Source organism: Cottoperca gobio, chromosome 21, assembly GCF_900634415.1.
Source record: "Cottoperca gobio chromosome 21, fCotGob3.1, whole genome shotgun sequence".
Classification (NCBI taxonomy): Eukaryota; Metazoa; Chordata; class Actinopteri; order Perciformes; family Bovichtidae; genus Cottoperca; species Cottoperca gobio.
The window spans coordinates 18,029,787-18,053,540 of NC_041375.1; the positions used below are offsets into that span (position 1 = coordinate 18,029,787).

Genomic DNA, 23,754 nt, shown 5'->3' on the forward strand with positions numbered 1-23,754 from the left:
ACTTCAAACTACAGTCTTTTGGACTTTTTTTCTCTGCAAATGCAGGAAATGATAGGATCCCACAATAGAGGAAGGAAACACAATGTCGTAGTGTTGAACAGTTTTGCAGGTAAGCAGCAATATCTGAGGTGGTAGAGCAGTTTGGCCAATTTGAATGTGTAAATGAGAGGAGTGACACAACACAGAGAAGAAACTGTCACATTTCACAAGTGAGCACACGATGAGGTTAGAGACAGTAAGTGTAGAAGGGGTAAATGTAAAAACTAAAAGAAAACCCAACATGATTTGAAATGCACATTTAGTATTTTACATGGTGGGACTGTATATCTCAAACTGAAATATTGTGCATTATACTGAGGGTGGACAGTAACTAAGTACATTTACTCAATTTTGAGGTACTGGTTATTGAGATAAAATAATGTACCACCCTTTAAGGGATGACATAAATATTTTGGTTATAGTGTCAGGTACACGTAATAGAGCTGAAACATTTAGTACATTTTCTCTCTTTTCATATCACAGTTGAGAGTATCACTTTTGGGTTTTTAACTGTTTAACACAAGTATAGACTAATTTGAAAATGTCACTTTGGACTATGGCAAATTCTTATGGAAATGATTCAATATTTGTGACATTTTATCGACAAAACAATTTTTAAAAAACAGAACCAGCTTTAATGGCTTTAATTAAATGTGTACTCATACAAGGAATGTGTTGCTCTCAATGTACATGCACAGAAATGGACAATGTCACTATGTACAGATATATATATATATACATATAAAAAACAACACAATGAAATTGTAAACAGTAAGACAATAGTGCAGAGTGTAAATGTTGTTGTAGTAAGTACTATATTCACGAGGTAGGTGGGTTTGACAGCATATACACCAAATATGGATAAGGAAAATATTAGCTGCAGCCCCTTAACACAATTCGTTTTCTGAAGCTAAATATTCCTAATGTTCTTAAAGTGTTTTATTTATTTATCATGACATCCCTCGTCACAGCACGCTGTGTATATTATGCTGTCCTGTTTATTGTCTGCAGGCACAGTGAACCGTGTCCTCGTGTGACCCGAGCACACAGGAAACGCTGTAACACACACATCTTCTGCGTCTCTCTATCCGGAGCATCGTGTCTCGCGACGGCTCCTCGGCCGACACACCGCCCTACAAACAGAAAAGGACAATACTTGGCTAAATATATATTTGGTGTCTTGGACCTCGTCGGTCCTGTGCCATGCCCGCTGTCATCCTCGCGCCCAGCGCCTGCGCTAGTTCACTGCAGCTGACGTCACACCCAGCATGGCGGTCAAGGTGACTCCGTCAATATTTCTTATCAGATATTATTTTTTAAAGGCAGCAAAGCGGCCGTCGGATACGGAGGACAGCATGTCTGGTCGTACGCGTGGGTTTAAAGCTCTTGTTTTAAATGCAGCGGAGTCCCTCATTCTTGTATTTCTGCATCTTTACATAGGCGCATCTCTGCCGGCCTCGCAGAGACAACTGTCATTTATTTCCTCTGTTGCTTTTGCATATGAGAGAGATTTGGCTTAAAGAGGTTTTATTTACGTGTATTTCTTTTCTTACATGCATGGTGTTATAGTTGTTGTTACAGTCGCCTGTGATCGACTGCTTAAAAAATCAAAGCTAAACAGTGACAGCCTGAACTTCAGTGTTATTGATTAACAGGTCGAACATATGGGATGGCATCCTTATTCGGTGTCTTTAATTATAGGCATCATTGTGATAATCTGGCTAAATTTTCTTTATAGCAAATTCCAACTTGTGTGTTGCAGGTGCAATCAACAAAAAGAGCCGACCCCCATGACTTGAAGAATATTTTTCTGAAGGTAAGACTGCTGTCCGCAACATTAGGAGCATTAACCTACAGGGCAACAACACACATGCATACAGAAACTGTGTGTTACAAGTCTACTAACATGTTGCAGTCAGTGAGTAGTTTCTGTGTGGTGTCCATTGGGATACATAGTTCATTAAAGGTCACACAAATGCTTTGACTAATTTTGGATCTGCTTCAACAGAGAATATCCCTCTTGCTTTGACTATACTTGTGTTTTGATCTTCAGCATGTCATTGGATTTCTCATCACACTCTCGCCGCTACCCTTCAAAGAAACACATCCCTGCCATTAGTAGGCTTGTTTACCCCCACATGTCTTGTTTGCAGTATAAACTTGTCCCTTAAAGTAGGGACTCTGTTTTGAGGTGCAAGTTGCCTTATGGTAGCTGCACATCTCTTGACTCCTCTATAAGAGGGCTGTTTAATTTGTAATGCATATTCAGGTGGAAGAGTTAATTACTGGAAGCTCATTCTGACTGCCTGTATAATTTGATTAAGAACTACTTGAGGCCTACTGTGAGGGTAAATGGATACACAATCACGTGATGGAGTAATGTGGCAATAAATTGCTTGGAATTAATATTTTCACTTAAAACATTAATTCAGCAGAGTGCATTGAATTGTAGCCCTGAAAACACTCGGCGTGAAGGTCTCCTCCCACACCCTTGCTCTGTTTATCTCAGGCTCTCTCTATCTATCTAGCTTGGCTCACACCCATGAACGTGGCCTTTCTGTTGCCAGTTCATGTGGCGCTTGTGTTTCCAGAGCTATCTCTGTTCCAGTTTGAAACCCAACTCCGGCTCTATAAATGACCTTCCGTCTTAAAGCCCGACTGAGATCTCAGGTTCAGCACAGTGCTGTGTTGGCTGTGTTGGCTGTGCATGTTTTTGCAAGTGAAACAGAGTCGCAGCACAACGCTTGCACGCCGATTGTTATTGATTAAGTTATTGTCACTGTGTGTTATGCATTTTATGAATTCAAATGTTGTGTGTTAGCCCTGTTAGCTGTTATGTGAGGATTATGTTGTGTTTAATGTATTACCATTATGTCGTTACATGTTCTGTTGATTCCTGAACTTGTGTCACAAATTCCTGTACATTTACTGCACCAATAAACTGATGTCTTGGCAAAAAAGTAAAGTTTAATCCCCCTCCCCCCTTGACTTCCATTTATTTAGAACCAGATACATTGAGCTTTTACGAGTATTTATCACAAAACAAACCACATGTTCCTGTTTCACCAGGTTTTTAAGCTACATTCAAATCAACAAAACATGGGGATATCACATGATCATGCAGCAATCAAAAATACATATTTTTTCTCTTACCTGCAGTTTATCAATCTAGATTGTGTTTGGTGGGTTAGAGACATCACACCAAAACAATCTAGATTTTAATTATTATTATTGATTCATTTATTGTCACTGTGTGTTATGCATTAATGTGATGAAGCACTTTGATTTGTCAGGCATTTAAATCACTATTTTAGCCTCTATAAAAGGGTCTTTTTTAGTTGCAGTGGCCTAAAGGTTAAAGAACTAGGCTTATGGTAGGAAAGTCTGGGTTCAACCCTCGGTACGACAGTATAAAACATGGGTGGAGAAACAGAAAGATCAACACTTGCTCATCCCAGAGGTGCACTCCAGCAAGACCCTGAACATGCAGCCAGCAGAGTGTACTGAGCAGCGTCCAGGTGTGAGTGTGTGTAGCCGTGAGTGTGAACAGCGTGTTCCTGCAGAATAAATAAATGTTAAAACACAGTTATACACTGTTATGTTACACTATCACCAGTGCACTTTTCATGAACACAGATATTACATGTAATACATTGCTTGACGTTGAGTTTTACACCTGCAGCTGATCGATGTAACATCCAATGATAAGATAAGTCAAAATATATCTGCAGAGCCCGATTCAAGCTGCACGTGTCTTCATCTTTAATGTGAGTGCAGAGCAGCAGTTAGACCTCCACTGTGTCTCATGAACAGCTGTAAGAAAAGAAGAAAAAGGTCCAAAGATGGTTCAAATTACTGTTCTGACCACATTAAGGCTTAATGTTTTTGTTGTCTTCAAAGTTAATTATAATATATTGTTAATAATATATACATGTATATAGTTTATAGAATAGATAACAAAATATAATAGAATTACATTTGAGTGAATATGCTTTAAGTGCTCTTAAAATTCAACATCTACAATTCCTGTGTTAACTAGTGGACAGACTTCCATTTGCTGATGAAGATCATGTGATATGGTTGAAAGCTCCTGAAGAGCTGCTACATGGATCTTGTTGTAAAAATTGCTGAAATTGCTTTTGTCAAATGTTGTTTCCAAGGTCAAAAATTAACTTGGAATCTTAGCTTTAAAACATAATTAGGTTTAGGATCACATTACTGCATTTGCTCGCTGTCCTTTTGTTAGTAAGTATTTTTATTTATCTTTAATTTTTCCCCTAGTATTATTCATTAAAGTGTACGGCACAGCCTGCATATTGCATGTTATGTTGTGTATCTGATCTTTTTTTTTTTTTTAGGTAATTGTGTATCTCTTTGAGATGGATATGATTATATTGAGTGCAAGGAGACATGTATCTCTGCCCTACATTAAGTCCACGGATGACAATGATTTGAAAGAGACTGAGATGCTTTTCAATTTAATCGATCATAATTGCCTGCAGGAAAGCATTGTATAAATTTAAAATACTGCCAGTAAACTGAGACGCATGTATGTGCTTGCATAGAAAACGCCACAAACACCAAATTGTCACAAAGAAAACACCATTTCTCACCTATTGGTTGTTTTCTCTCTCTCTTTGCATTCAGTACTCCACATCATTTTTCATCTATGCGCGCAATTCTGCCCTGCCGACTCTTAATCTAAACTCACATATTTTATGAGAAGTCCACCTTGTTTACATCTATGTCTGTGTCTCCTCTGCAGTATGCCAGTGTGGTGGAGGATGGAGAGCGTTATATGACCCCCAGGGACTTTGTACAGAGTTACCTGGGTCTGCATGCACAACCTCAGCATAATCCCAAAACTGTGGATCTGATAGCTGGAGTGGCTGACACAACTAAAGATGGGTGAGTGCCTACAGTGATGTGGAGGAGAGATGAGGCAGAGGGATGTTCATTCATATTTATGTCTGTATTTCCTCAACAAATGTTTTGTACGCGTCATTTTTAATTATTGGGGTTCAGGTTTCCTCACACTTAAATTCCCAGTATCAGCTGTAATAAATAGTTTTGGTCTAAAATAGCCTCTTGGTATTTCTTTGTACATTGATCGTCATATTTGTTAAGTGATTTTCCATTATCTTGACATTTCTCCGGCAGTCGCGACAGATTTGTCATTGGAGGCAGCTGCTGCTACTTAGATGTATATAACAGTAAATATTTTTTTGAGAGCAATGTAAGAACCATGTCAAACTAGAGTTTTCCGATTACATGCTGTCAGAGCAATACTACGGTATATGATTAGGGATTATTTCACAAGACGACAAGCGCGTCGTAAGTGCACAGCAGGGGCTCGTTAGCTATTATGTGAGTACTATGTTGTGTTTAATGTACTCACATTATGTCGTTTCTCTTGATTCTTGAACTTGTGTCACACATTTCTGTACATTTATTGCACCAATCAACTGATGTCTTGACTTCCATTCATTTAGAACCAGATAAATTAAGCTTTTATGGGTATTTTACACAAAGCAAACTGTGCTTAAGGTACAAGACAAGTCAACAAACCACGTGGATACATGTGGAGTGTTGGAGATTATCGGCCGTAGAGATGTCTGCCATCTTTCCAATATAATGGAGCTGGATTACATTTAGCTTTTGCTGCATTTTTTGTGTAGGAACCTTTTTCTTTCTACCGAACTACACCCGCCAAACGTATCACCGTGCAGAAGTAAACGTGCATCTACTTATACAGCTCACCTGAGGAGAACACCGTTAATGTTTACATCACTGTCACAAGCACGAGCCTCTCGTACACGAGTAGATGCACGCTTCCTTCAACTCAGTGATTCGGTAGAAAGAAAATAGTTCCTTCTTGAAACTGTTGAAAACTGTAAAGGTGTGTGGATTATCTTGAGTAACTGGGTCACGATTTCTGGAAAGAGACATTGCTTTTTGATTTTGCGGTGAACTGTCCCTTTAAGGTCACTTGGATACCCAATCCTCATAATCTGTGTATAATCAGTATTCTTCTCAGTGCCCCACCTGTTGTGCTCTATTGATTAAATATTGTTCAGATTCACTGAAGAGGCGTGCCTCCAATATGTGTAGAAGGTGCCAACGAGACTGATTTGTCTCGATGATGTATGCAGAGTACATAGGTATCTTATCAGTCAGTTTTACACCTGCAGCTGATCGATCTAAAGTCCAGTGATAAGATGAGCCAAAATATATGTGTAGAGCCCGATGCTAGCTGCACGTGTCTTCATCTTTAATAACTCCACTGTGTCTCATGAACAGCTGTAAGAAAACACACAAAAAGATGTTAAAATTCCTCATTTTCTGAGCACATTGAGGCGTAATGTTTTCGTTGGCTTAAAAGTTGAACTTCAAAGTTCATTTGAATATATTGTTAATAATAATACATGTTTATAGTTTATACAAAAAAGAATAGAATGAACTTTGAAGCTCAACAGGGACGAGACGTCCTTTAAGTGCTTTTAAAAAACAAATGGAAATTTGAATATGTACAACTTCCGACTCTATTTTCTGATGAAGATCATGTGATATGATTGAAAGCTCCAGAAAATGACATGGACCTTGTTGTTGGTGAAATTGTTTTTTTTTATCAAATGCTGTTTTTCTAAGGTCAAGAATGAACATTGCTGAAAAAGACATTTAGGATCACATTACTGTGTTTGTTTGGTACTTTTGTTGAAGACACTATGTTAAGATAGAAACTCTTTTGTTCTTGTCCAAACAGACTGATCTCTTTCCAGGAGTTTCTGGCCTTTGAATCAGTTCTGTGTGCCCCGGATGCCCTGTTCATAGTTGCCTTTCAGTTGTTTGACAAGACCGGCACAGGGAACATCTCCTTTGGTAAGTACATGGAGGCGCATGCTGGTGTGGGGGTGGACTTCAAGCTCAACTACAGGGAACTAAGCATCATGTTATGTACATACAGTGAAGTTTAAACACCAGAAGATTAGAAGGATTTGACTAAAGATGTTGACTTCATGTAAGTAAGGTATTTAAGAAGTAATAGAAGATGATGACAACAATATGGGTTTCAAGGCTTTTCTAACTAAACCATGTGTTGCCAATAAATGTAGCAGCAGCCATGCCTTTTTTTTTTTTTATGTGTTACATATGCTGGTAGCAAGTCTCATCCCAGGGCATGACAGCAAGCGAGCTGTGTGGAACGTCACATTATAACAAGCTCCATCTGACAAGTAGAGAAATGAATCCAGCATGTCATAATCCAAGAGACAGAGTGTTACAAAGAAGCTGTTGCTTCACTCTGTCTGTGCAATGGGCCTCCGTAAAGGCGGATGAAATTGAGGCAGTGCTTATACAGAACATGTCCTGTATGGACTCAAAACCCTCAAAGTGAAAATTGGAGGAGTGGGACTGTCAAACAGCGTATTCAGCTTTGCAATGGAGTCTTTCCTCTACTTTGACGAGGTTCTCTACAAATGCAATGAGGATGGGAGATAGCTACAATTGCATCTTGCATGTTTCCCCCTCTTTCTCTCATGTCCCACTCTTCTTCCAGAGAATGTACGCGACATCTTCAGCCAGACCACAGCTCATCACCACATTACCTTCAACTGGGACTGTGAGTTCATCAGGCTACACTTCGGCCATGAAAGGAAAAAGAACCTCAGCTACGCGGAGTTCACCCAGTTTCTGCAGGTATATACTCGATCTATACTTTCATCGGTCTTATTTTTGAGTTAGATGGGAATATCGATACATGAAGCTACCACCAGCAGCCTGTTAGCTTAGCTTAGATATAGTGATAAGTAAATATGATAGCACAGCTGCATCACATTACATTACAGGTCATTTAGCAGACGCTCTTATCCAGAGCGACTTACAGTGAACTAACTACAGACACAGTCCCCCTGGAGCAACACAGGGTTGAGTGCCTTGCTCAGGGGCTCAATGTCACGCCTCCTTTTATACAACATGGGTGCTGAAAAGACTTCCGCACACTTGTGCATCCTCGCTCATAGCTCTCCTGGCTCCTCTCTCCTCGAGATGCATTTTAGGAATTGAGCCTTCACTCAAGATGGTGCGACGAGAGCGATTTTAAGGTGGCACAAAATCGAGAAATGAGAAAAGCCCTGTATGATGAACCCAGTGTCTTTAGTACTTCCTCAAATGCGACATCTTCCTCTTCCTTTTTGTTTGCGTAGTTGGCGGTTGGCAAACTACAAAGTTACAAGTTACTGCCCTCCTAATGGTATGAAGGGTGTCTTCCCCTTTCAATCATAACATTCATTTACATTCATCATCAACATGTTGCTTGGTGACACAGACGCCTCTTCAAACTGAATTTCCTGCCACTGGTCGCATCCGAACAACTGACATAAAGTAAACCGTAGTGGCCAAACCACTTACTGAATGAAAGTGAGGAGAGGTGCATTAGTTTTTCTTATTACGTAAAGAAATCTATTTAAATTTACTAAGAAGAATGGCTCTATTTCTGTGTTTAAAAGTTAACAGTTCTTATTCATTGACTTCAGCAGCTCCTCAGAAGAGTGAAAGATGAACAGTTCTGCAGCACACATCATTTATATTTGCAGTTTTTTCCCCCCAACATCTTAGAAAGTGCGTGTCAATAAATGTGAAACCATTCATAATGATCACCTTCATCCTGTGGCGAGGCAATTTCCTCCTGAGGGACAAATGGAAATGACAGAACGTGGACTACATGCCAGACATAATCTCTTAAGATTATGGCGTTGTGGTGTGTAGTTGCATCTCTTCAGCTGTTCTAGCGGTTTGTGGTAGCCCAGTGTCCCATTAAGACACTTAATGTAGTTGTTTTTGCTTTATTGGTTGTTGCCTGTATCTCACGCAGAACTCTGCTGTTAAATCAGCAGCAGCCGTACGGTCAGAGAGGAACCTGGTTTGGAGTTGAGGGCTGCTGTGGTCTTAGGCAGAAGCTGGGTGGTCCGAGAGTTAGACAGGCTGCACTGCAGTGTGGGATCCCTCAGAGCACTTTGTGGTTTATCATACTTGACTCGTGCTTCCCGTCGCTACACCAAAGACTCTTGTGTGTGTAGGATTGAATTCACATCAATCATTATTATTATCTTGTTCTTCTGTCATGTCTATGCACATTTCATTTCTTGTAGCTGAGTATTATTTAAAATACAAAGCAGTACAGATCTATGAGCAGATTTGCTTGTTAACAGTCTTGGCTCTGCCACCTTGTGGTTGTTGCAGCATTTGGCTGGACTTGAAACTTCAGCGAGTGCAGACAAGGTAGAGTTTTAGTAGGCTTAAAAAGTATGATGTTAGAGAGGCGACGTGAGTATCCAACAATATAATCAGCAAACATTGTGAGGATTAATCTTCAGCAACAATCCACTGATTATCTTATCAGAACCAGAGTGTAAAGATGAAGCTGCATATTGCAGTGACGTTGGTCTACGGTACTGTGGTTGTATGCGATGAGCTTTGACAGCAGACATTGACCCGAGGTCAGCCTCCCCCTGCATCCCCATATGATTGCATGGTTGTCATATTGAATCATCTTCCTGCGGACACACCTGCCGGCCGCCTCACCCGCCGCTCGGCTCGGCTCCGGCATCAGACTTCTCGGGACATGGTTTCCATTAGTCTCCAGAGAGACGGTGGTGATTACAAAAGCCAGTGTCTGACGCTGTCACATCTTATAACTTTCACATCTGTCCAACTCTGACATTATTACACTTTCATCCTCTAAAGTTCGATTTCGCTGTTCCCTTGTAATGCGACGCTCCTCATCACAGGAACACATTCTTTGCCTCTTTTGTCAGCTAACAGCTTGACCTCCTCTCTTTGTGTGTGTTGCTGCAGGAGCTGCAGTTGGAGCATGCCCGCCAGGCGTTTGCACAAAAAGACAAGAACAAAAGTGGCACCATCACTGCCTTGGACTTCAGCGACATCATGGCCACCATTAGACACCACATGCTGACTCCATTTGTAGAGGAGAACCTGGTTTCAGTGAGTTTCAGAAGAAGTTCTACACCATTTGTTCAATGTTTAACGTGGCTATAATAGATATTTTTATAACTTTGTGTTATGTTTCCGCTCATTGTTTAGGAGACTGCTTGCAACTTTACTGTTTTGGTTCACTTTCAGCGTTTTCATAACGTCATTTTCGGCCACAGCAGGCAGCTGTTGTCACCTAATAATCTCTTAAAAAACGAATATACACTATCTGCTAAGCACCAGACAGACGTTAGCGAATAGCTGGTGAACAAACTGGAAAATGTAGCACCTTAAGAGCCAGATATTTCCTTCAGGAGTTGGAAGAGAACAAAACAGAGCTAAAAGGAGAGTGGATATTACCCAGAAACACAACTCTAAATGAATGAAAGATAATGTTGCTCTGTAACTTCTGTGTAAATAAGTAAAATGTTTGCCTTCATACCTTATAATGTAATGATATGTCAATGTTATGTTCACAACTTTTCCGCTGCCCCTACGTGGCCAAAACATTATATAAAAATGTTTACAAGAAGAATCCAGTGAATCTACAATGTGCTTGGACATCCATGTTAGTAATATATATGTTCAAGTACGGCAGCAGAACGAGGAGCATTTAAGAGAATATAATAAGATCCACCCGAAGCCTTCCCATACAGAAGCAATGACATACTGGATCTTTCTCTAGGCTGCAGGAGGCAGCACCTCCCACATGGTGAGCTTCTCCTACTTCAATGCCTTCAACGCCCTCCTCAACAACATGGAGCTGATCCGCAAGATTTACAGCACCCTCGCCGGCATTCACAGAGACACACTTGTTACCAAAGGTACACCTGAGACACTCCCTACATGTCTGAAATGAGTCATGTTTCATTATGTGATGTGAAATGTAGCTGTGCGATGATGTCTTAACTTTCTTGACAGAGTGGTGTGAGAGAACACACAGGGAACATGTACTGTAGCACTAAATTACAAAGGTAAATTAACATTTTTAAGCCTGGTAATCAGATCACCTTCCACATGTAGACCCGTGTAACTGATGCTGTCAGTCACTTCTGCTTCTAACTGTGTTTCCCATTGAGCAAACTGTAGTCTGTTCCTCTACTTTCTCCCCATGGTTTTTTCCAAAAAAAGATTATTTTGCAAATAATGTTTGTTATTGGTTTTACTGAATACAGTGTATCAGATTGAGTGTAAAGCAAACACTCACATTTCATCCATCAGTCACAGAAAAATGTATCATTACAGTACCTGAGAAGAGAGAAGCAGGCTTGTAACCTGTAAATCTTTTTGCCTGCTTCAACAACAACCATTAGGTTTCCTTTAAGAAAGACCACCTGATGGTAATGGGGCTTCTCAGCAGGCAACAGTAAAGAACTGAATATAAATCACACAAAAAAGAGTGACACAAGCTGCAGCTGAAATAATCCATTCTCAGTTAGTGTACTCCTGGTACATACAGAATGGAGTTTACGGTTTTAAATATTTCTCTGTAATCTCCTTAAATATCCTGTTTATCAACAAGCACCCACAATAACATTAAATCAAACAAGGAAACAAGTGTTTGCAAATGCTATTTGATACTAGCCCGCTGTAGAACATACCTGACGTGGCTCCTCAGCTTCCTGACATCTTTTAATTTCCTCTTTTCTGTGTTGCTTTGTAGAGGAGTTTGTTCATGCTGCAAATAAATTTGGTCAAATCACCCCGATGGAGGTTGACATCCTGTACCAGCTCGTTGGTCTCCACACTCACTCCGGGTAAGATTCTGATTCTCACTATTAACGCTCTGGAGTCCATCTATTGATCCGCGCATACACTGAACATGTTTTATTTACGGTAACATAACTTTATTTATACATCACGTAGAAAGAAGCTGATAAAAGCAGTAGAAAGTGCTGATGCGGGGAGTTCACGCAGTATCTCATTTATGTAGACAATAAAACATTTGAAAGGATCTAGTTTGTGATGAAAAGAAGGGCACTGTGTGTTTGGCATGTGGACAGTCAAACGTAATGTAAAAAGCATCTGAACACTAAAATATGTACAAATATATATTTTTTAATAAGCAAGCTGTTGAACTTGTTGAAGGTAAGAACAGGTAGCAACTAAAGTCAGCAGCACAACAGATTCAAGGAACTTCACTTGATCAGCTTTAACGCAGAACACTTAGAGTCCATCAATTGAGCTTGTGGCTAAACATCAAGGTAATTGTAGTCCTGTGTATGATGGACTACAAATTAATTAAAGACACAGGAAAGAAACTGTAAGCACATCAAATATACAGAATTCACAATACAGTTTAAAAAGCGGTAAACAAAGACAAAAATGAAAGTGTGGAAAGTCTGTAAAAATGAGTTAATATCCCCCCAGACGCCAGAAATGTTACCTTTTCCCCTTTTATCCACGCAACCACCCTGGTGGGTTCTGTATCTGTTATTCAAATCCACTAACAGTATCCAAAACATTTAAACAAAACCATGTTATTTCTTTATTCCACCATGAATGGAATAAATACGTTGCTGGTCTGTTTATTGGCTGTAAAGATAAAGTTATTGCTCATTCAGTTTTACAACAGTGGCTCCACTGGCTGATTTACAAGACAAACATAAAACATGGATACAGACTTTATGATGCGTCAGGCCAGTGGGGAATATTTGTGTCTCAAACATTTAGTAACAAAACACCTTCATTTAGTTGTTGGGCCACGGGCACTCATCCAGCTTTGTTTGTGTGTTGTTTATAAAAGCTTAAATTATAGTTGCAGTAAGGTAAAGTTATATGCCAGTAAAAGGTCTGTGGAAAATCTTACTGCTGCTGCTCTCAGGAGATGCAGGGCTCTCTGCTTTTTCCTGGCCTAATTCCTTCCCCCCCCTGCTGTTGTGTGTTAAGGCGGCTGAACCATGCTGACATCGAGAGGATAGCCCCATTGGAGGAAGGAGACATGCCTTACCACCTAGCAGAGACCCAGAGACAGGTAGCCTGCCTGACTCCTCTAATACACCTCACATCCTCCTGCCTTCATCAAAAGCCTTTTCCTCTTCTCCCTCTGCTTCCTTCTCAGAAAGGAGCTGAAAAGGGAAAATGTTCAGCTGCTAAATTAGCAGAGTGCCCGTGTTTTTCTTCCCTCGTGAAGTGCATTACTTTGACTCCCAGATAAAAGTACACCAATTATAGTTATAGAAGAGGAATGGATTGTTGCGTTACACCTCTCCATGAAAGGAGCTGCCTCTTTTATTCAGTATAGCGGCACATACACATGAGCTGCAATCACACATCTGAGAAGCTAATAAGAGGCTTTTATCAGTGTGGGGCTTGAGGAGTTTTAGGAGCCTTTAGAAAAGTCTGCTAATGGAAGGAGGGGAGTGGGAGTCAAGGTGGATGTGGGAGAACAAAATAGTTCCTGCCTTTACCGGATAACACAGCTCTATATCAGGCTGTGGTCAGAGCATTCAGACCACTCATGCTCCTGGGACTCACACTCAGATGTCTGGAATTTGATTCCTTCGGGGGGGATGCTACAATTCTCAGGCCTACCCTTTAGTGGAAGTAGGCTAATTGTTTAAACCCTTTGATCAAGACCTCGATCTTGTTAGCATGCAACCCTCGGGTGGAAGCATCTGGGAAGAGGAAAAGCCTGATCTGCTCTACTCCCCTCTTCTCATCTGGTCTGGGAGAAGTTACTCACCGCCTCAACCTGCACACACACATACTTTAACAGAGTCTCACTCGGACTGTGTAATATTTATGTAGATGCTTATCTGTACATGGAAAAGGCTTGTGGGGCTAATCTGTTCCCTTGCACTACAGTGAAAACAAAAGGGCTCCCCTTTCAACATCAAACACCAATCTAGAGATCAAGTAGATAGCAGGGGAGAAAATATACTTTGTCGTAAGAATAACAGAAGACCTGCAGCTTGTAGCCTCCCACATGTAGCATGTGTGGAAAACTCAGCGGCAGGTTCATACAGTCATTGGCTGTCTCTGAGCTGGCCTGTCTGTGACATTTAATACTGGCTGATGATGAATTAGACGTTATATGACATGTGCACATTCCATCGCTTTCCTCCGTTGTTGAGTACTCCATAGCATTTTTCTTTCCACAATGTATCTGGTTCGCTATAGTTTAATAGCCAGCCGATTCATGATTAGTGTCCCCCCCCCCCCCTGTCTTTCTCCAGATTCATTTGACCACTGGTGTCTTTTTCTCCTATACAGCACACTCGCGAAACGTCTCGTCCCATCTGGCTCCAGGCTGCAGAGTCTGCCTACAGGTTTTCTCTGGGCTCAATCGCTGGAGGTGAGTGACATGTCTGCGGCGGAGCCCCCGGCCCGCCCGAGGGGTAACCTTAGCCGGCCAGACTGGCGCGCTGAGGCCCCGGAGCCGGCCATTGTGCTGCATGGGAGAGGGGTTGTGATGTGAGGCTCCGGCATTGTGCTGCCGTGCCACCGGTGGCTCCAGGCTGTCGTTGGAGTCGGAGCTTTGGAATGACACAAATCTTCCGGAACCGCACTCTCTGGAATCTCCGTCTAATTACACTGGAAAGACTGATACAAGGAACGTCTGACATAACTGCACGCCAGATACGAACACATGTGTGTGTGCGTGTGTGTGTGTGTGTGTGTGTGTGTGTGTGTGTGTGTGTGTGTGTGTGTGTGTGTGTGTGTGTGTGTGTGTGTGTGTGTGTGTGTGTGTGAGCTCTTCCCAAATACGCAAAGTCTTATCAACCCTCATTCACCAGTGGCCAATTCAGGCGGGGTCAAAAAGAGATATACTGTAGCTGGCTGGTGGTGAAACTGCCATTTAAAAATAAAAGCAGTTTCTCACGCGGCCTCTGTGCTGAGAGAGCTGTGTGTATGTTTCAGAGACGAGTCATTACAACAGTCTTTCATGTCAGACAAGACAAGACAAGTAAAGCTGCTAAAGAGCAGGAGTTTAGTGCAACTTGCTGCAGCGTTGCCTCCCCAAACAGTTTTCCCACACTTACCAGATTCCCTACTCTTCCCTACTTATTAACAGGTTGTTTATGGTTTTTACACAAACACACTTCTACTTACTTATTAAAGACCCCTCCCCAAACATATCTGCTCTATTATTATTGTACAATCATATTGTGTAAGACAATAACAAATGAATTAAGGTGACAACGTTGCATATATGCAATGAGGGAACCGAAAGCTGAAAAGATGAGTTAATTTATTATTCAATCAACAGAACATTTATTAATTAATAAAACAATTAACTTGATCATTCCAGTCTTTCTTCAAGCATAAAGGCTTCATATTAATATACAGTTTCAGCTCTTCAAATGTCTGCTTTTCTTTGTCATATATGATGGTAAATTGATTATCTTTAGGCTTTGGACTGTTGGTCGGACAAAACAAGGAATTGAAAGATGCCAGCTTGGGTTCTGTGTATCTATGATCTCTTTTCTGACATTTAATAGACATAACAATTAGTTGGAACCCTAATCCTCACAGTTGTATGTGTCTAAGAAAGCCAATACATTTATAATAACAATAACAATGTCTCAATGTTACAAAATGATTGTAACATTGAGACGCTGCCCCTTCAACCAGTGACAACAAATGTGTGTGTTTTGTAGCGACCGGTGCCACGGCTGTGTACCCCATCGACCTTGTGAAGACGCGCATGCAGAACCAACGCTCCACGGGCTCCTTCGTAGGAGAACTGATGTACAAGAGCAGCTTCGACTGTGCGAAGAAAGTGCTCCGTTACGAGGGCTTCTTCGGATTCTACAGAGGTAATCCTTTACAGATTTGGGAGTGATGTAAAAGGAAATCTGTGTGCAGGCCAACATATGGCTCTTGTGCAAAGCAAACCATCTGATGGGAAAGCATTAGGATTTGTCAGTGTGCTAATATCTGCAGCATGGTTTGCTAATTGATACCAGAAACCTTTGCCCTCCCTGTTCAGCAGTGAATGAAGCAACACCCAGAGGTCGCGTTTTCATTATCTCAATGTCTGGCAGAGCTCCCCGAGGAAAATGACCAGCAGAATTCATGTAGTAGCGGTGTCTGATCTGCCTCTGCCCGGCTGTGTGATAATGGTGCTGAAGGCTTGTGATATACAACACTTCTACCCTCGGGCTGCTCATATGAAGGAAGTCAAGACTGCCATCTACTGCTACCTCCTCCACTGCAGCTCTTTGTTGCTCTGATCTGCTTCCCTCGGCCTTCCTTCCTCCTCTCTTGCTCATGATAAGAGGGCGATTGACTCGGAGACAGACACGCTCGGCTGTTTTCTGGCTGCATACCAGCAGCAGTCACTCAGCAGCTCCTTCAGAAGTTTATCTGGCTTGATGAAGGACAGACGGTGAAACAGTATGGCGGTTATCGCCACCGTAGCACCCAGCCCCCCCCCACCTCTCCCGATCTTGTCCGTGACCACACAGCTCTCTCTGTTCCCCACCAACAGTGGGATCAGGCCTCAACAATGCTGATCCCATACGCACCAGCAGTGTCATATTTTTGGACTTTTGTTAACTTTCAATGGGACCTTTGTGTTGTAATGCATCTGATGTATCAGTCACATCTGTAAATATTTATGGGTTTGTTTTACGCACACAAGAACCCTGCAGCTTACATTGTTCTAGCTGTCAGTACATGTATTCATTCAGCACAGATAAAAAAGGAAAAGAAATGGAGCATTCATTTGGAGCCAGGCTTTGTCTATATCTCTCTCTGTCAGGTATTCTAATGGTATCTATGAATAATATTTTGCAGGTCTGCTCCCGCAGCTCATCGGCGTTGCCCCGGAGAAAGCTATCAAACTCACGGCAAGTCATTCCACTGTGTAGCTCAAGAAGTTGCTCTGAGTGATTCACTGTGAATGAAAAACATGCACAGAGCGCAGAAGAAAAACGCGCTTTTCGCAATCAAGATGTGACTGCAACCACAAGTTAACATTAATGTCTTGCTATCAAGATTGGGATTGTGTCTCATCTGCCTTTTTCTTTCTTCTTTTTTTTTCCAGGTGAATGATTTTGTCAGAGACAAGTTCACCACAGACGATAATACCATCGTTCTGCCTGCAGAGATTCTCTCTGGTGGATGTGTAAGCATTACTTTAGTTATCTTTTTTTAATTCAGTCTGTAGATGAACCCAAAAGCAAAAAGGTGCGCAAAACATACATGATTTTAAGTAATGAAGTGGGTAAATATTGGACATTTTTCTCTTATATCTTTCAATTTAAATACTACTATTAATTCATTCCTGCATTTTTTTATAGTAATGTGTGTGTTTAAACAACTTGCTTGTTCACTTATAAAATGGTTAGTTCATCTGTAAATACAAGAGAAATCCCACAACATGCGTGTTGAATGTTGGATGTTAAACATTATAATATAAATGGTAAAGTACCTGCGGAGCTACAGAGGACTACATACAGTGGTGGATGAAGTATGATCTTTATTTAAGTAGCAATAATGCAATATAAGAAACTCCATTTCAAGTACTAAGTATTATTAGCAAAATTTACTTGGAGCATCTACAGAAAAAGTACTCATAACGTAGAAAAATGCCCTGTGAGTGTAGTAGTATAGTATTATACGTTATGTTATTAGATTATTATTATTACTGATGTGAAAGTAGCTTTTTATTTTTGTAGTAGTTTTTTACTTTTTCATGTCGTTAGTTGAATCTATATTCAATCCTATGTTATAAACTCTTCATGTGTTATCTGTAGGATAAGTGTTATAAGTATTATTTAGTAATTGAGTAGATGTACTTAGTAATACTCCACCACTGACTATATACACAAACCACTTCAAAGTTTTGTATGCATGTTGATGATGGACCTTCATAAATCATATACTTACTTAACTTTTTTTTATCTTGGCCAAATTGCAATATAATGACACTGTTTGAGTGCAACACTAGATACAACATGTAATTCCTTCACTCTGCCTCTCCACTGGCTGTGGTGAAGTGGAACAGGCCGGCGTCGCAGCAGAGCCCGCAGGTTGCTCACAGAGGAGCGGGGTCTGTGGGGTCGTGACCCCTGTCAGGGTGTAATTGTAGGAAGAGGCCCTGGAGGGTCCTGGATGAAGCTGGCTCTAGCTCAGTGTGATTGAGTTTGACAACGCGGTACATACCTGAGGCGTGATCAGAGAGCAGGTCCCCAAACAGGACAACGAGGATGTTTCCAATACACGTTAACTTCTCAGGATACATCCAATCTATGGCATGCATTATATTTATATTTGTTGGTATGAATTGGACGACATCCTCGTGTTATTTTAAGGAAGTTAAAAGTCTGGTTGATGTGTCGGCTTGTTAAATTATCGCTCCCATCAGAGGAGAGAACTGGAGAAGATAAAAGAGACGGGACGAATGCATCAATCTTCAGAGCGGCGGATATTCCCCCCTCCTCTTTGAAAAAGACTAAATGTGCCAGAGCTTTTTTTAGACTTTTGCTCGGATGTTTACAGATAAGACCCCTGCCCTGAATGTCACCAGCAGCCATCCTGGGGCCTGATTAGATTTGGGGAGGGTGATAAATGTGCCTGAGTCAGAGGGTGCCGTGCCTTTAGGGCATTGCTTGTCCGGACCCCGAGCTGTCCGGGTGATTCAGCGCTCTCCCCTGGGAATGGGGGTGAATTTGGGAAGTGTGCGGGGCTGGGCCGCCTCACCCTGCCACAGGAGGTGCCTCAGGGGAGGCGAGGGGGCAGAGGGCTGGTGCCAGGGTCAGAGCCTCCCAACCATGAGCCGGGGCTTCTCCTCACCCTACGCCTGCTCTACTCTGACCCCAGTTGTTCCTCTATCAATGCCGGCTTTTTCCTCCTCCTGTCAAGGCCACTCTCTTACTATATGAGATCCGATTGGGGGGAAAAAAGTGCCTTTTGTGCTGAGGTTTTTCCGAGATAATTAGAAAACGCTTACACGTCATTACATTTTCACCCAAAGTTCACCCCTCAGATGAGTAATGTGTGCATATAAACCACTCGTCTGCTGTTTGTGGGTCCTGTTGCATCCTGCAGGCTGGAGCTTCCCAGGTGATTTTCACCAATCCTCTGGAGATCGTTAAGATCCGTCTGCAGGTGGCTGGAGAGATCACCACGGGCCCGAGGGTCAAAGCCCTGAGTGTTGTGAGAGAACTGGGCTTCTTTGGCCTCTACAAGGTAGGTCAGCACCTCTGCAGCACCGTGACGTCTGCAGCATCAACCTCTGTTAGCTGTCATACAAGGGCAGCGAAAGGTGTTCTGAGATACAACACTGAAAGCATGGGGAGTTTATTTATTGTTTAATGTCACAATGGAGGAAGTTTTGTGCAAGACATTTACAGACATTAATCCAATAATTAAAAGATTAATTCATTAAAACACAATTTCCCCAAAGCCAAAGAGATTCAATACATTTCCACATAAGGTGAAACTAAGATAAACAATTCATTTGTTAAAATATTTGCAGATTAATTGTAAAAAATCATCAATCATTCTCTACTTTTAAGTAATAGTTACAAAACCACAATGTTACAGCAATTAGTCACAAGTAAATGTCCTCCATGCAAAACACTACCTTCAACAAGTACAGAAGTATTGTCAGGATAATGTAATTAAGTAAAAGTAATCATTTTACAGAGTTTTATATTATAAATGATTTTATTGGTTTATTATTAATGGTGCATTAATTTTTAAACTTTTAATGTAGCATGCAACATAGTGGACTAAAAAGTACAATATTAGTGCAATAAAGTAAAATAATACAAAATACAGTACTTTTACACAATTGTATATTAACATATGATTTGATGCTTTTTCCTGTAACGACGCACAGATGAAATACTACTGGATTTGAACAAACACTTGTGTGTGTACTTAGACATAATGGAGGTCAGGATCACAAATTTGAAGATCAAACAGCCCCTTTTGCTGACTGTTTGCAATTTTCCAAAACAGCGTCAAACATGCAAAGAAGGAGTTGTGGCCAACAACCAACAGCAAATTAGTAAAGGATTATGCTTTGCTACTGCTCCTTTTCCAGATCCTTGTGGGTTTACTTGCAGCTCGAGTCATGTGTTCATACTCCTTATTTTAATGAGTAGCAGACAGTGTGTGGCTTGTGAAAAAGAAGACGAAAAAAAAGCTGACTTCCTCTTGGCAGAAGAATCCAGCACACCGGGGTCTATGGCAGTACTCCATAGTGTGTGTGTGTGTGTGTGTGTGTGTGTGTGTGTGTGTGTGTGTGTGTGTGTGTGTGTGATGGATCTCTCTCTGGAGGCCCAGTGCTGCAGCTCTGCCTGAGGGCTCTTTGGCTCCATCATCAACCCTAAAGCCTCCTGTAGGTTGAATAAGACGGTTCCCAGACCACTTAATCCTCAAGACAAACCTCCTCAGCGACAGCCTCTGCCCGTGACTGACTGTGCTCATGATGTATATATATTCTAATTGATCTCTTTTTTTTTTCTCTTAGGGGGCCAAAGCATGCTTCCTGCGTGACATCCCCTTCTCCGCCATCTACTTCCCTGTTTATGCCCACACTAAGGCGAAAATGGCAGATGAGGACGGAAGGCTGGGGGCACTACAGCTGCTCACTGCTGGAGCTATTGCAGGTAACAAACATCTGGAAAGCTCAGCGTCTGTGGGGATTAAATGAGGGATGTGTCACATTTTCTGCTCAAAGAAATGCATTTTGCTTCTCTCTCGTTTGTGCTTTCTCCCTCACAATACCCTGGCTGTATAGATATATATATATATATATATATATATATATCTATACAGTGCTTTTGTCATAGCACACTATACAGCTATACCCATTTCAAGCCCTGCATGATGCTGCAGCAGGGATGTCAGGATGTGACACCCATCTGTGCATAGTGAAAGTGCTTCATTATGTCTGTTTTGAAACGTCTCTTGAGGTATACCGGCGGCTTCGCTGGTGACCCCTGCTGATGTCATCAAGACCAGGCTCCAGGTGGCGGCCCGAGCCGGCCAGACGTCATACAGCGGAGTCATCGACTGCTTCAGGAAGATCCACAAGGAGGAAGGTTTCAAGGCGTTTTGGAAGGGCACAGGAGGTACATGCACACGTGTACACACACACACACACACACAGTCCTATAAGTGGTTTCATGACTGGGAAATGAGGCTCGATGTGGAGGCTGTAATTGTCTCGAAGGCACCGCAAGAATATTAAATCCTACATTGTAATTTTCAAACTATCTTCCATTAGCTCGCGTCTGCAGATCTTCACCGCAGTTTGGTGTAACCCTGGTGACCTATGAACTGTTACAGAGATGGCTCTACGTTGACTTCGGAGGACAGTAAGTACTTTAACCAGTAGTGGAATGCAAGTACATTAGCTCAAGTACTGTAGCCTGCTTAATTACGTAATTATGAAGTACTCGTACTTTACTTGAGTAATTCCATTTCCTGCTACTTTATACTTCTAGTCCCCTGCAGTTCAGAGGCAAATATTGTACTTTTAACTCTACAATACATTTATCTGATAACTTGAGTTACTTTAAAGATTCAGAAATCTAATCAACAAACACGTATTATTATTATTGTAGGTTAAGATAAACTTTATTGATCCCTTGGGGAAATTCACAAGCTACCTGACCGTATATGTAGTAAAACAAGCTTCACATTAATAAATCGATCATATGAATTATTCTGAAATGGGCCAGAAGAAGTACTTTTGGTACTTGAAGTGTATTTTGAATGCAGGACTTTTACTTACAACAGAGTATTTATACACATCAGTATTACTACTTTTACTGAAGCTAAAGATCTGAGTACTTTGTCCACCTCTGACTTTAACCCCTTTTGCACCAGTGCGCACCTCGTCAGCGTCATGAAGTGCGCCTTACTCTTATCTCGCTCTCTCCTCAGTCGTCCCGTCGGCTCTGAGCCCGTTCCCAAGAGCCACGACCTTCCCTCTGTGACTGCAGACCATGTGGGCGGCTACCATCTGGCTGCTGCAACGTTTGCCGGCGTGGAGAGAAAATTTGGTCTGCACCTGCCCAAGTTCAAGCCTTCCGGCGAGGAGACTGTCAAACCAGCGGTGCCCAAAACAGAACCAGAGTCTTCATAAAGCGTCACTCATGCATGCTCCTCCGCTCATTACGTTCACTCCAAAATGGTTTTATTGAGCCACGTTTCAACTTAATGCATTTTGAGCGGTTGTCTTACTTTGAATGCTGCATGAGTATGGCTTTATTGCATTTTCTTTGCATAGCTTGCACAACTTTACTGTACATATTGTACTTCTCCACAGAGGGACATTATGGCATGACGAAGGATTGTAAACTGCGGTCTTCTGGCATGCAATAGCTTTGGTGTGCATGTGTCAGTTAAACTTCAGAGACACACGGATGTACAGATGTGAAAAGAAAGTGTTTATTTTGAAATCATGACCAGGGACGCGGGAAATAATTTAAATGTATTTATTGTATTTTATTGAAATAAATCATTCAAACTCTTCCTACTGTGTGAAAAGTACATGATCAGCTTTGACACAAAGATTTGAGATTCTTCAGGAAACAAACCACCGCTGTTCAGATCCTGTCAACAAACATCACCGAGCAGTTACAGCATACATGATCATCTTCTTAGGCATGGAGGATATTCCAACTATCTCCAGTTTAACCAGCTATAGAACAATATAGAAAGTAGAAAGACATCTGGATTTCAGTATTTTTACAAACAAGTGAATATTTAGGTTATCAAAGTGGAGATGACAACTTGGTTCTACAGTTATAAGAAGTTTACATTCCTTGGTGTTTAAAGACGTGATTGCTTTTCTACAACTTTGGAACTGGAGCTCGGCTGTGAGTTTTACCTATTTGGATTGGAAAAAGAAAAGAAAATGAAGGCTCATGTTAACATGTCCTAAATGAAGACAGGTAGGGTTTTTTACAATCAAAGATTAAAATGAAAGTTTAAGGCATCTGGTTGAAGAAAGGACGACTGATGTGTGTTTTGTGAATATGGCTTCATGTTAGTGTCTGAGGTCGATAGCCCTGTCGCTCCTGTTAATCCAAGGAAGACGGCCGAGCGAGCAGAGAAGGCAGAGTTGTCCAAATAAGAAGGTGTAAGGAATCAAAAAGTCCGTACTTCTTTCTGATCAAACTTTCCTCCGGTCATGTTGTCATCACATCAAAAACAGGGCTGATAATAACAAGCGCGCCACTGGTCTCTTAAACATCGCCTCTGTGGCGAGTAGATCAGGCAGTCAGGCGCTGAGCCGCCAGCTCCTCGGCATCATCTCTGTTCTCGTTGATCTCTGCCAGCGTGCGAACAAAGCGGGTCCACTCGTCGTTTCGTGGAACCGCAGTTTGCTGGGGGGGGGGGGGGGGGGGGGGGACAGAGGCATGACTTAAATCTCAAAAACAGGTAAGATCACGGGTAATGCTCATGCTTACGGCTCAGTTACATACACAGAATAATCGCTTTGGGTTAATTCCACGAGCCGCTGTGCAATTAATGACTTATCAGGACGGGACAAATTGTTGCAGGTAAGAATCATGCAGACGTGATTATGACTAACAAAATGAATAAAATAAAGTACACTTGATGGTAAAAAGCTGAGTCACGCCTGCTCACCTCTCCAACATCATACACAAGTACTCGTCCATCAGAGTCTCCCACAGCGATTTCTTTGCCAGAATGAGCCCATCTGACCCTGTTGAGAGCCGGGTTACCCTCCACTGTGACGCTGGCGGTAGGAACCTGAAACAACACCGTCATGAAACACCAAATCAAAGA

General features: G+C 41.7%; 2 protein-coding genes across 5 annotated transcripts in view; one reads left to right on the forward strand and one right to left on the reverse strand.

The window, feature by feature from the left end:
* Positions 1 to 1,053: 1,053 nt before the first annotated feature.
* LOC115026413 (calcium-binding mitochondrial carrier protein Aralar1-like) lies at positions 1,054 to 22,470 on the forward strand. Its single transcript, XM_029459246.1, has 18 exons — positions 1,054 to 1,319; positions 1,802 to 1,855; positions 4,805 to 4,947; positions 6,803 to 6,918; positions 7,595 to 7,734; positions 9,892 to 10,038; positions 10,712 to 10,850; positions 11,690 to 11,783; positions 12,916 to 13,000; positions 14,242 to 14,323; positions 15,630 to 15,788; positions 16,771 to 16,823; positions 17,021 to 17,101; positions 19,027 to 19,167; positions 20,459 to 20,597; positions 20,904 to 21,062; positions 21,218 to 21,308; positions 21,880 to 22,470. Exons 1-18 carry the CDS (start codon positions 1,308 to 1,310, stop codon positions 22,079 to 22,081), a joined length of 2,037 nt encoding a protein of 678 aa, XP_029315106.1. The 5' UTR covers positions 1,054 to 1,307; the 3' UTR covers positions 22,082 to 22,470.
* The window catches only part of LOC115026414 (cytoplasmic dynein 1 intermediate chain 2-like), a 27,528-nt gene continuing 26,193 nt past the window's right edge, over positions 22,420 to 23,754 (reverse strand). For all 4 annotated transcript variants that reach the window (XM_029459247.1, XM_029459250.1, XM_029459249.1 and 1 more), the window contains 2 exons: positions 23,593 to 23,718; positions 22,420 to 23,327 (listed from right to left, as the gene is read on the reverse strand). In XM_029459247.1, the coding sequence (XP_029315107.1) occupies positions 23,214 to 23,327; positions 23,593 to 23,718 (240 nt within the window). In that variant the 3' untranslated portion in view covers positions 22,420 to 23,213. The remainder of the gene's footprint in view (positions 23,328 to 23,592; positions 23,719 to 23,754) is intronic.

What these genes read in the sequence shown, in the direction of transcription:
- LOC115026413 (XM_029459246.1), top strand. An exon ending in TAGAGGAGAACCTGGTTTCA is followed by an intron (nt 10,039 to 10,711) that starts GTGAGTTTCAGA and finishes ATCTTTCTCTAG; the next exon opens with GCTGCAGGAGGCAGCACCTC. An exon ending in GCTTCTTTGGCCTCTACAAG is followed by an intron (nt 19,168 to 20,458) that starts GTAGGTCAGCAC and finishes TTTTTCTCTTAG; the next exon opens with GGGGCCAAAGCATGCTTCCT.